Here is a 13,615-nt window from a genome sequence, read left to right as displayed (position 1 = left end):
TTTTTTTTTTAGTAGAGATGGAATTTCACTATGTTAACCAGGCTAGTCTCAAATTCCTGACCTCAGAAGATGTGCCTGCTTTGGCCTCCCGAAGTGCTGGGATTATGTGGTTGAGCCACTGTGTCCTGTCTGTTGGTTTCTTTAGGAGAAAGAAAAAAATATTTTTAGCACAAAAGCAGTTTCTTGACATGCATTTAAAAGGAGAAAGAAGAGAAATTCTATTATACTTATGGTCCTTGTCATTACTTGTCATTAGGAAATAATATGAGGCTCTCAAAGTTGAAAGTGAGTTTTGTTCCAGAACTTTTGAACAATTGCAGCTTTTTTTGAGGGAAATAAATATTTTTAACTGAAAAAAAGTTTGCAGACAGGTATTTTAAAAAAGCAAGGAGAAGAATTGTTTTACCTCAGTGGATTCTTCTAGCGATCTAAAAGAAAAGATTTGTGGAGAAATATTAATAATTGATCATTTTATTTCAGGAAAAGGAAGGTGTTTACAGAAACAAGAGTTTGTAGTCATGCGTTTTGAAAACAAGTGAATAAAAGGAATTTTCTAACATCAGTGGCCATTCTAATAAAGTATCTAAACAAATATACAGCCTTGAAAGCCTACAACAACTGTTGTGCCAGAACTCATGGTGACAGCTAGTTATCTTTCAGAAAAGCAAAGCATTTTCATAAAAGAGTTTTTAGATAGACATTTAGAAAAAGCAATAAGAAAAATGTTATATTTTAGTGGCCCTCATAGAAAACCATCAAAACAAGCAAATCTCTTACATTGAAAGCTGACAAAAAGCTTTGTACCAGAACTTTTGAAAATGGGCACATTTATTTTTTTAAAAGGTTAACATTTTAACACAAAGAAATTTGCAAACATACCTTTAAAAGGAATAATAAGTTTATTTTTTCCTTCCAGTGTTTTTTCAGGAAGTCCACCAATGTAAATACATATCAGACTCTGAAAAGTGACACAAGCTTTATGTAAAGATTCTTGATAAGCAGTTTTTTTTTTCAGGAAATGGAAAATATTTCCTTGAAGAAAAGTTTGTTGGCAAGCATTTATAAAAAGCCAAAAGAGCAATTTTTCAGCAACAGTAAACCTATTAGTGAATCATAAAAATGAACAAATATCCAAACCTAAAAGCTTACCCCAAAGTCTATGCCAGAACTCATGAGGATGGCCCTTCTCTTTTAGAAAAAGGAAGGTGTTCTAAAACAGAGAACGTTTCTGATACCCATTTAGAAGAAGTGGGAAAGACAATCCTCTCACTTCAGCGGCTCTCATAAAAATCGTAAAAATAAACAATTATCTGGCCCTTAAATATGCAAGAAACTATAGATCAGAACTCTTTAAAACAGGTACTTTTTTAAGAGAAAGGAAAACTTCTATGCAAAAAGGTTGCAGACGTTTAGAGGAAGCAAGTTGTAGGAACTCTGTCATATCAGTGGCCTTCCTGAAGAAAAAAAAAAAAAAAGAAAAACATGAAAATAGATGAATACCCAGTCCTCAAGTAAAATAACAAGCTTCATGCCAGAACTCTTGATGATATGTAGTTTTCTTTTAGGAAAAAATAAATAAATCAACAGAAAGAAAAGTTTGCAGACAGGCAGTTGGAATGAGCAAGGAGAGGAATATTCTTACGCCAGTTGCCTTCCTGGGGACATGGAATATTAACAAAAACACAGTTCTCAAAACTGAAAAAAAGCTTTGTGCAAGAACTTTTTTTGGGGGAGGGGGCATATAGTCTCACTCTGTCACCCTGGCTGGAGTGCAGTAGCATGACCTTGGCTCACTGCATCCTCTATCTCCTGAACTTAAGCAAGCCTCCTGCCTCAGCCTCCCGAGTAGCTAGTACTGCAGGTGCACACCACAACACCAAGCTAACTTTTGTATTTTTAGTGATAGGGTTTCACCATGTTGGCCAGGCTGGTCTCAAACTCCTCACCTCAAGTGATCCACCTGCCTCAGCCTCCCAAAGTGCTGGGATTACAGGCATGAGCCATCGCACCTGGCCTGTACCAGAACTCTTGATGACAGATGTGGGATTCCTTTTTCTTTCTTTCTTTCTTTCTCTTTCTTTCTCTCTCTCTTTCTTTCTTTCTTTCTCTCTCTCTCTCCCTTCCTTCCTTCCTTCCTTTCTTTCTCTTTCTTTTTCTTTCTTTCTCTCTTTCTCTTTTCTTCTTTCTTCCTCTCCCCTTTCTTTCTTCCTCTCTCCTTCCTTCCTTTCTTCTTTCTTTCTTTATCTCTCTTTCTTTATCTCGCTTTCTTTATTTCTCTCTCTCTTTCTTTCTTTCTTTCTTTCTTTCTTTCTTTCTTTCTTTCTTTCTTTCTTTCTTTCTTTCTTTCTTTCTTTCTTTCTCTCTCTCTCTCTCTCTCTCTTTCTTCAATAAGAAATAAAAAATTTTGCTTACCACAAAGCAAAGCTTGCAAGAGGCATTTAGAAAAAGCATGAGGAACACTGTCTAATGCCAGTGGCCTTTATAGAGACTTATGAATAGGAAAAAATATTCAGTTTTCAAAGCTGACCAAAGTTTTATGCAAGAATTCTTGATGAAGACTTTTTTAATAAAAGGGAAGATTTCAGAACAAATGAAAATCTGAAGATATGCATTTAGAAGAAGCAAGGAGAGAGATCCTTGTTGGGGTCCGCGTGTTTCCTAAACAAAGGAATGAACACACAAAACAACACAAGACAAGACAAACATGGTGGCCGCCTCGAATGGCGCGCTCCGCTTTATTTTATACAGTCGTTTGTGGAATGTTGCCAAGTCACAAGACACATTGTTGTTTTTCTGACCTTTCCCTGACTTTCTGGATTTTCAAGATGTTTACATATAAACAGGCCCCCAACGCCCTGCTTTGTTTGCAAGAGCAGGACTTATGGGGAACGCCCTGCTTTGTTTGCAAGAGCAGGACTTATGGGGAACGCCCTGCTTCCTTTGCGAGAGCAGGACTTATCGGGAACACCCTGTTTGCGAGCATGCAGTCCTTTACATTTCCTCTTTCCTTATTTACAAGTTTGAATTTCTTTTAAAACCATCATTACATGTTGGGCTCGCTGGGATTCGGTGTTTGCCCTTTGGCACCATCTCCAGCAGACTGTGAAAATGACAAAGGCAAGAACAACAATCAATACATTACTAGAAACCGAGGTCAGCAAAGTTTTTACAGGACTCATAGGGTTCAAAGACGTCAAACTTTGTGCAATACCAGTCATCAAATCTGCAACAGTCAGCAATGGTAACTGATTGCAAAATGTTTCAGAAATGTTCTGTGTTAATTCTTGTATTTCTAGGGAAAGATTATTATGACCAATTAAAAGTCTCTTTATCTCAGTCCAGTTATGTACAGTGCTGTTTAAAGGAACAGGAGTAATACAAAATTGGGTAGTGTTCCAATCACATTTCAACAAAGCTCAGGTATTCATCACTGTTAGCTGATCTCCCAACCAAGAAACCACTTGTTCCAGATTATCTACTCGTTCAGTCAAATGAGCATCTATGTCTCCTTGCTGCTGCCACAACAAATGTGATTGTTTATGCCATTGTTGCACAAATTCTGCATTTTGTATTCTCTGGTGTAGAGCTAATCCAGCAACAGCGGCAGTGGAAGCAATTGCTACAAGTCCTATCACCGCAGTCACGATGATTCCAACCATTCTCCGACTGCGGTGGACAAGATCTTGCATAACCTTATAAATTTGAGTAACCCCAGCAGATTCACTCCAAGTATGTGTTAAGTTTACAGGTAGCCAGGTTTCTTTTCTGGCTCTTAGTATATGTATATCGGAATGAGACTCATTCTAATTATTATTCCACCAAGTAGTATTTATACAACTTAAGAATGTACAATTGTTTGTACAGTTAACTACCCCTGTATTATTATCCCATTTAAAAATTCCTGTCAACAACAAGTAAGGCTTTCTTACACATGAAATAACATATCTAGAACTATTTCAATGCAAAGATATACGGAAAGGGTTAGCAATATTAGTAAGATTTAAGGACATGTTTCCCGTGAAAGTGAACATTGGTTAACCAGCAGCTAGCAACTTCCAAATATGACCTTGTATTTGTGAGGTATTAGCCAAATGTGGTAAGGGGGTGATAGACCACCATCATGCCAAATAATAGTTTCATTGCCATCTGCAGAAATGCTGTGATTACCTTATGCCAATGCAGGTTGACATGGCTGAATTTAGTCTGAAAATCTCCATGTACACTCCAATCTGTAACAAGGTATTTATGACTCTTCCCTTTTACTTCTAACAACAATCGTGGCCCACTACTTCTACATCTTGTCCACTCTAGTTGGGAAACACCTCCGGACACATCAGGGATAGGGCATAAAGATAATGTACTTGGCAGAGTTTCATTAAGTACTGCAGTATGATTATACTTAAAACTTTGAGCAACAATAATCGTAGTAAAGGCAGAGATATGACTATGGTTATAGCGAACAGGGCAAGTCTCATGAGAAAGATGCAGACAATGTGGACTACCCCCCCCCAAACACATATAGGTAAGCCTTCAACCCCAAATTGATGTGAACTATTTACTGTGCCAGTGTTTAATTCAGGATCCTGGTTTAAAAACCGTGATGGCATCGAAGCGGTATCATTAGTAAATACTGGGACTTGTCTGTCTCCCCAGGCCACACCTTGATATAAGAGTGGAAAAGGAATATAAGCCCAATATGTAAATTCTCCAGCTGTTACCTGACAATTTACTATGGCCAGCATAGCCAGGAATAAAGTCAGTGGGGTTTTGGGCTGCCCAGCTTGTTGAACAACCCCTTTAGCTTCTTAACTGTTTCAGTTGTTCCCATGTCGGGGGCTCCGCACGTCGAGTTCCGAAGGTGAATGTTCTCTAAGCACTCAGATTTGGCTCTTGGAATTCCTTCAGGAACTCTTTGGATTGGCTTCTCTTCACCATGGCACTGTTTCAACCGTCGAGATGGAAACCAATCGTCTCCAGCACCTGTACAGACAAGAGCATAGCCTTGGCCCCATTGTAAAACGTTTCCTTTTAAATATTTCCCTTGTGATGAAGGATAATACACCCACAGATTACTGTTTTGTGGCTTTTCTAAAGGCTGTTGAAAATGTTTCACTGCTGCAGACTGCTGTAATTGGCGCCAATGGTTGAGAAATTTTTAAAGTAAAAAGGGATTTCAGAATTTGATGTTTTGGGGAATCTCACCTATCTCCCCCTTTTTGCTTTAAAAAGTTGTAATTTTAAGGTAGCATTGGCTCTTTCAATAATTGCTTGACCTTGACTGTTAAATGGAATACCAGTGGAATGATGAATATGGTATAAAGAGAGGAAGGCAGCCAATTTTCGAGAGCAATAAGCAGGGGCATTATCAGTTTTTAATTCAGCAGGGACTCCCATAACTGCAAAACAAGTAAGTAAATGAGTAATATTATTATCTTGGTGTAAAACGGCCATTGGTGAATGGGGAGTATGAAAAAGACACAATGGAAGTGGAAGATTGGGTGCAATATAATCAAGCTGAGCTTTATTAATTCTATTTTCTACAAATGACAATTCTTCTTCTGCTACAGGGGATTAAGTCCCCATAGGTTGAATACAAGTATTTACAGTTCTACAGTTCTAAGATCAGTTAATAAGTGCCATTTTCCTTTTTTTTTTTTTTTTTTTGACAAGACAAACACAGGGGAATTCCATGCAGGAGTACTTGGTTCAATATGCCCCTCAGCCAATTGTTCCTTTACTAAATTCTTTAAAGCCTTAAGTTTTTCTTTAGATAATGGCCACAGTTCCACCAAAACAGGAGTTGTAGTTTTCCACTTTAATTGTAAAACTTGAGGCTTGTAGACAGTGGCTAAGTGTTTAAAGGATTGTAGCCCATTTTGAACATCATATTTTTGGCAGCTGAAGAAATGAGGAATGCTTAAAAAGGCAACAAATTGTTGTAAAAGATCATGGCCCCAAAGGTTAATATTAATGGGAACAATATAAAAGAACACTTTTCCTTGTTGTCCTTCAGGTCCTACACAGCTTAGGGGCTCTACACTTTGGTAGACTATAGAAGCAGTACCTAGGCCAGATAGAGGAACCGATACTTGTTTCTTTTTCCAATGATAGGCCATTGAGCCAAACATTATTATATACATCCTCTCCTGTGTTGACTAATCCCTCAAAACGTATCCCATTAATTTTCAATGAATATAAAGGTTTTTGATCAGAAACTAAAGATTCCCAGAAAACTGTTTTCCCAGTACTACCGAAACCTCCTTGACAAGACACATTTCTAGATAAGAAAGGAAAAAAAGGCAATAAAAGCAATTGTGCAATACGTTCCCCTGCCTCTAGGCGCATAAATTGTGAAACTTGTAGCATAATAAGGATTTCATCAGTAAAATCAGGATCAATAATTCCTGGGACCACCATTAACCCCCACATAGCGCTGCTGCTTCGACCTAGTAAAAGTCCTACATGTCCCTTTGACAAAGGACCACACACTCCGGTAGCCAACTTATATATTCCTCAATTAGGAGATAAAGTATAAGGTTGGACAATAGCTAGGTCAGCAGCGGCACTCTGCTTAGTGGCAGCATAAAGTTGAGAAACTGGGGTAGGGTAAGATGTCTTTAAGGAGGACTCGAGGTCATTCCTTGATGTTGTAAGCCACTGCTCACTGAGTACTGGGGTAGGCCTGCATTGTAGTTGTTGGAACCCCAAGCCTGCTGGCCCCGGCTCCTGTTTCCCAAGAGGGGTGACAATACATTCCCACTTTTATCAGTTTTTGAACAGCATTCATTGGTCCAGTGTCGACCCTTGCCACATTATTTACACTTATCAGATGGTAACCTTTTTTTCTTTTAGAGCAGAAGAGCCTCATTTTTTCCGGCATTCCTTCTTAAAATGACTGGGTTTCCCACATTGAGAGCATATACCTTGTTTAGAATTGCCTTTTAAAGCCTTAGAAAGTGCCCCAGCAAACAACTGAGCATTGTAAATAGCTCCTCCAACACCTGCACAAGCCCGAATGTATTCATCTAAATCAGCCCCACTAGCTTTTAGAGGACGCAGCAATTTTTGGCACTCAGGATTAGCACTCTCAAAAGCCAGAGTATCCAAAAGAATTTTAGCAGCAGGGCCTGAACCTACAGTCTTTAATACAGCATCCTGAAGATGGGCTACAAAATCTGGATATGGCTCTGTGGCTCCTTGTAGGATCTTTACAAAAGATAAAGAAGTTTTACCTGCTATTTCAACCTTAGTCCATGCTTTTATATACAAGGCTTTAATCTGAGTGAGAGCAATATCATCTAGGCCTGCCTGAGCATTAAGAGTGGCGTATTGTGCTGAACCCGTAAGCTGCTCTTCAGTAGGTCCTGGGGGATTTCGCGTAGCATTTTTTCTAGCTTGTACTCTTGCTTCCTCCCACCACCAACTTTTTAATTGAAGCCATTGCGAACGATCAAGGACAGCCTGTCCCAACGTTTCCCAGTCAATAGGAATCATCATATGTTCTGAAGAGAAGGAATCGAGAAGGCCAAGGACAAACAGTGATTGAGGTCCATAATTAGAAATTGCAGCTTTCATTTCTTTCAAAAATTTAAATTGTACGGATGTAAAAGTCACATTCTGGCCACCGTTTGGGAACTGAGCATTGGGGCCAAAAGCAGCCCGTGTTATTGGGAATAAATCTAATTCCTCGAAATCATCCTTTTCCTTCGATTCCTTTTTTTCTCCTACAGGAGGAAGAGGCACAGAGAAAACCTGACCTGACATAGGCAAAGAGGTTGGAGGTGGAGGCAAAGGGAAATCCTTTTAGCAGAAGGGAAGGTAACAGGGAAGGCTCATGGCGGAGAGATAGGAGAAACAGGAGCAGCGGTATCTTGCAATTTTAACAACTGTTGTAACATCTCTAAAATGTGCTGCAAATCAGAATTTCCTTCAGATGAAGGAGGCATTAGCTCTTTTTCCAGTTCCTTGTCCTCAACAACCGGGGCATAAACATGTTCCTCTCTAAGATCATTCCTCTCTAAAGCTTCAGATGCCTCACCTCCTGTGGCAGTATCGCCATGCTCCGAGTCAGTTTCAAGTAACTCTAATGCCTGAGTAATGGAACTACACACAAAGTCCACAAAGTCAGAGGCATCATTTGCCCTCGCTGATGAGCTCGACGCAGTACTTTAACCACTTGTAACCATTCCTTTCGATTTAACTGCACTTTGGTTTGATATTGAAACCAATAACAATGTTGTTCAACATGGGCAAACAATCACTTCAAAGTCTTATGTTCCTTAACTAACTTTTACTCCTATAGACATCAACAGTCCCTGCAGTAACCACAAATATTCAGAGGCCAGAGAGGTGGAATTCCCCATAATTTTCCCGTGGGTCCCCCTTTCTTTATTTACCTGCCCGGGGTGTTCCTCCTCCGGTTCCTTGCTCTCGTGGAGCCACGGACCCTGCTCGCTGCGCCAGATGTTGGGGTCCGCGTGTTTCCTAAACAAAGGAATGAACACACAAGACAACACAAGACAAGACAAACATGGCGGCCGCCCCGAATGGCGCGCTCCGCTTTATTTTATACAGTCGTTTGTGGAATGTTGCCAAGTCACAAGACACATCGTTGTTTTTCTGACCTTTCCCTGACTTTCTGGATTTTCAAGATGTTTACATATAAACAGGCCCCCAACGCCCTGCTTCGTTTGCAAGAGCAGGACTTATTGGGAACGCCCTGCTTCGTTTGCAAGAGCAGGACTTATGGGGAACACCCTGTTTGTGAGCACTTAGTCCTCTACATATTTGTGCTTGAATCCTTGCCTCAGGGTCAACTTCTCAAAGAAACCAAGATAAGGTATCATTCGACTAGTATTTACCCAGCATTTTCTAGATTCAGAACATTGTTGTAGGAGTACTGCATTTCTGGAATAAAGCAATGTAAAATAAGCTCTCTCTATTATCGTGCAGCTGATACTTTAGTGGAGGAGAAGGAGATGCATCGTGTCAGTAATTATTTAACTTAAATTGTGTTATGTGCTATGAGGAGAAAGGAGGTGACACCAGGTCAATGCAATCCTAATAAAAAAAATAAATCCCTTGGATTCATCACAATCCCATTTCATAACCCAGGTCTGAATCCACCCTTATAAACAGTTCATCTTCACCACTCCAACTCTTTCTAAAAACTTGCCAAATGGTAGATTAAGCAACACACATTCAGTGTTAATTCATTCATACGCCAAATACATTATTAAGAATCTAGCATGTATCAGGTACTGTGCTACCAAATAAAAATGATTAAAATATTATACTGGCACCATAAAGTATGTAATCAAATAGAACATAACAGAAAATGAAATGTTGATCTAAATAGAGGAGGATGACAAAAGAGAGGAAGTCCCTCGTAATATGGAAGAACAGGAAATTTCAGCTTTGAAGGAATTCCCACTCCCTCTAAAAAGAGAAAAATATCAGGATGAAAAAAAAAAAAAAAAGACTCTTCTTTTCACTATTTTCAATAGTACGTTTGAAGAACTGAGGGGTTCATAGAAAAAAAAATGAATCTATAAAAATGTATTTGGCAAGTACATTTCAATTTATTTCAGTTCATTATTCTTTATCTATCTCATCTAAAGAGTTCCTTTAGCTTAACGGGATGGAATTGCGGAGTGCTCACTGGGGACTGCAGGAGTGGGGATTGTACCTCACTCCATGATGGAATCTAAGCTCTATCCCATTGTGCCTTTGCACATGTCCTGTGCTAACCCCCAAACCCTGGCATCCTTATATTTCTGTTGCGACGTGTGAATGCCAAGTCAATTTAAGGATCATTGCATGGAGCAACAGGAAGGAGTTAAACTACCCCTTGATGTTAGAATAGATTCTGGTATCTGCTACACTGAATTACTCAATATTATTTAAAGCGAGAGAAGCTTAAGTGTGAGAAATGTCTTGGAGCCAGTATCACAATTCCACATAGGTCTTCTCGTCTTCAATTTGCTGTCTATGAAAGCTCATCCCCTGGTTTACGTTGGCATCACATGAAGTCATTTTATTGTATTTTCATGGTTTGTATCTGAAATTGTGTGTTTATTTTATAGACACCATCACAATGCCAAGATATACCAAAGATATTGTTTGTTTTCCCATCATATGCTCTCAAATACCTCAAAAATCATTATGTTTACCACAGTAACCACGATTGCAATGAAATCATTAATTGAAAAAGTCATTGCTTAACAATTTTCTCCACTGCTAAAGTTTGCTCAGCTTCCTAAAGGCAGAGCCATGTCTACCTTGTTCATCACTGACTGGTTTTCAGGAAAGTGCTTTATACAAAATAAATCCTTGTTGAATAAAGAGTGAAATGCTAAGAAAGCCATTTTTATATCAATGCATCTCGATCTTTAGCATACATTAAAACATCCTTCACGGTGAAACCCCGTCTCTACTAAAAATACAAAAAATTAGCCAGGCGTGGTGGCGGCGCCTGTAGTCCCAGCTACTCAGGAGGCTGAGGCAGGAGAATGGCGTGAACCCGGGAGGCGAAGCTTGCAGTGAGCCGAGATCGCACCACTGCATTCCAGCCTGGGCGACAGAGCAAGACTCCACTCTATCTCAAAAAAAAAAAAAAAAAAAAAAAAAAATTCCTTGCCTCTGTCTCCTCCAGCTAGAGATTTTTATTCATTCAGTTGGGATGGGTTCATGATTTACGTTTCTAACAAGCTGAGAAGTGATGGTTAGGCTGCTGGTTTGGGAAACATATTTTGGAAACCATTCGTCTACATGATGTTGGATCACTGTATGATCTAACTAAAAAATACATGATAATTTTCTAGGTCTGCAGTTAAATCGTTGTGGCCTCCACAGCCCATTTAAAATGTTGGGCATAGTGGTTATGAAGCAGTATAATAAAGTTAGGAGGCCATACTTGGCCCCTTTCACAGTTAGCTCTTTTTGCTTGCACCTTCATGTATCAACACCTAACTCTCTTATAAGATAAGTGGTTGTATAGAACACCAGCAGAATATCAGATGGCTACAGGTTCCCAATACCTAGTATAGCCTGAGAAAGAGAACAAAAGCCGCTTATTCCTAATGTAGATTGGCTCAATCTCCAGCCAATTAAGCAGCACTAAAAGCCCAAGAAGCTATTAGCGAAAAATTCCTGCCTGGAAGAGAGGGCAAGGCACTTCTCCTGGATCCCACATGCACAGCTAGGCTCAAAGTTTAGTGTATAGCAAACTTTTTCTTATTTTAATAGTAAAAACACACTCCTACATGGAGATTTTATGTGCCAATGATACTTGCAATGTGCATTAGCGCATGTAGATCCTGAGCGCACGCATCAACTTCTGGTTCACCTCTGCATACTTGACCTCACCAGTATTTCATATGCATGTAAAACTCCCATACAAGAAATTCCTCTTAAGGCACTAGCTACTGTCTCTCTTTTTGAGCAGGCTTCTTTTCCTCTTAGAGTGTACTTTTGCCTTGCGATAAACTTCTTTGCTCATTCTAACTTTGAACTCACTCTCAAATTCTTTGGTGCAGCTAAATCAAGAATTTGAGAGTGGAACTGGCCTACTGGTGACAGTTTGTAATGTCTTGTGTCCCCATGTAAATAATAAATCTGTTTATCTGGGCCAAAAATAGACTCAGGTAGCCCAAGGGATTACGACATTCCCTGACAATTGTTCCTCAGCCCCTCATGTATCTATAACAAGTATCACTTAAAATATCTATCCTGGTGGGGTTACCTTTGTCATAATTTTGCCTTTCTTCCTTTGTACGAGTTTCTGTGTATATATGAGTAGGTCATAAACTGTTGACCCATATTGTCTCTCTCCTAGGATTTCCTAAAATCTGATTTGTTTCTGAGATTTAGAGGACAGTTTTCAAAGGACTTGAAATTTATATTCATATTCCTGTTGCCCACCAACAACAGACTCATTGCCAAACAGCACGTGTCAGTTGAAATCTAAGAGTACAAATAGTGCTATATCTCTTATTGGCACCACAACTAGTTCATCAGCCTACTGCTCCCTCTTTTATCATAATTTGCTACTCACATTGTCCAGCTTCAGAGAAATTTGAATTCAACTTTACTATTTATTAAACTCTACAATTTATTGCAATACTTCTGGGTTAATTGACATTCTAGTAGTTTCTTGGAATGGAATTAATCACAAGGTATCTCTACTCACTGCTTGTTTAGGAAGGGTGTCTGTCTTACATTTTGAGGAAGAATAAAACAGTGAGTTAGTTAAGGAAGCTGGAAAATAAAAAGCAATAGTACATGTACAGAGCATCATTGCAATTGCTGTAGTTCCTGTTCCCATTTTCAGGGGGGCAAAGGTGGGCTGCAATTCTAACCATTTGAATCTTATACACTCTGCTTGTCTTTACCATAAATTTCCCTTTACTGGTGCTTGACTGTAGATAAGTCCCTTTTCCAGAAATTAGGCAAGACTAATTACCATTTCTCAAGCTAATCTTCAGCTCTTTTACTTCAAATGGATGAGGAGTTCTCCAATCTCCCACTCCTCCACGTGAGAACTGAGACCTTATCATCTTTCCCATCCTTTCCTAGTCATCAATTGATTTGCTGATCTATCCAGGGCTTATTTCTTCCAAACAACTACAATTTTCCAACTTTCTTTAAAAACAAAAAATAAGCAAACACACACACTCTTCAGACATCATTATATTTGGCATATAGAGGATCAAGGAAAAGTATATTTGGATATTTTCCTCCAAGATTCTAGTTTGCCTCTTGGTGTCGCAATGCATTCTCACAAATCACATATTTCTCAGCACTCTAAATGAAACTGAAGGAGCTGCTGCTACGTATTAGAGGCTATCATCAATAACAAATCCATCTCATTGAGACTTTACCATCACCCTAAGCTCTGAACTAAGAATGTCTTCCCTCCCTCTCATTTACACACTATGCTAGAAGTGATTGTCTCTTCTTCTTATCTCCTCTAGCTTATTTTGTGTTATTTTCTGGATTCCCATCTGTGAATAAATCATGTTGGCATTATAAAAGTCCTTAGTAAGTGGGATTCTCCTACTTCAATTTTGTCTTTACCTCCTATGTTAGTCTTCAGCCCCCTTTCTTTTGGGTGATTTCAAAATTGATTATTTCTTTTCCTCCTTTTTGGTTTAATAGAGTCATATGTCGCATAATGATGTTGTTTCTATCAACAACAGACCACATAAATGATGAGGGTCCTATAAAATTACAATATCATATTTTACTGCACCCTTTCTATGTTTAGATATATTTAGATACATAAATACTTACCATTGGGTTATAATTTTCTACAATATTTAGTACATGACCATGCCTCACAGTTTTGTAGCCTAGTAGCAATAGGCTATATCATATAACTTAGGTCTATTGTAGGCTATACCACCTAGGAGTGAATAAGCACACTCTGCGATGTTCACACAAAATTCAAATTGCCTAATGACGCATTTCTCAGAATGCATTCCTATAATTACATGAAGCATGACTGTATACACCTTCGTATTCTTCAGCTTGATAGAGCCACGTTATCACTGTGTCCCATTCACAGAAACTGAAACCTGTGACCCTGACTTTCTGGCAGCTTTGTATGTAAGCA

General features: G+C 39.0%; 1 protein-coding gene across 1 annotated transcript in view; it reads right to left on the bottom strand.

Annotated features, from left to right (window-relative positions):
* Window positions 1–5,675: 5,675 nt before the first annotated feature.
* Window positions 5,676–13,615, bottom strand: part of LOC103877537 (endogenous retrovirus group K member 8 Gag polyprotein-like) — a 376,678-nt gene continuing 368,738 nt past the window's right edge. Inside the window, exon 4 of the mRNA XM_031653425.1 lies at window positions 5,676–8,484. Coding sequence (XP_031509285.1) covers window positions 6,865–7,764 — 900 coding nt within the window. The 5' untranslated portion in view covers window positions 7,765–8,484 and the 3' untranslated portion in view covers window positions 5,676–6,864. The remainder of the gene's footprint in view (window positions 8,485–13,615) is intronic.

The sequence above is a fragment of the Papio anubis genome, chromosome 12 (genome assembly GCF_008728515.1).
Source record: "Papio anubis isolate 15944 chromosome 12, Panubis1.0, whole genome shotgun sequence".
NCBI classification, from domain to species: Eukaryota; Metazoa; Chordata; class Mammalia; order Primates; family Cercopithecidae; genus Papio; species Papio anubis.
Note: the sequence above shows the minus strand (reverse complement) of the source record. Positions and strands in the feature narration are given on the sequence as shown.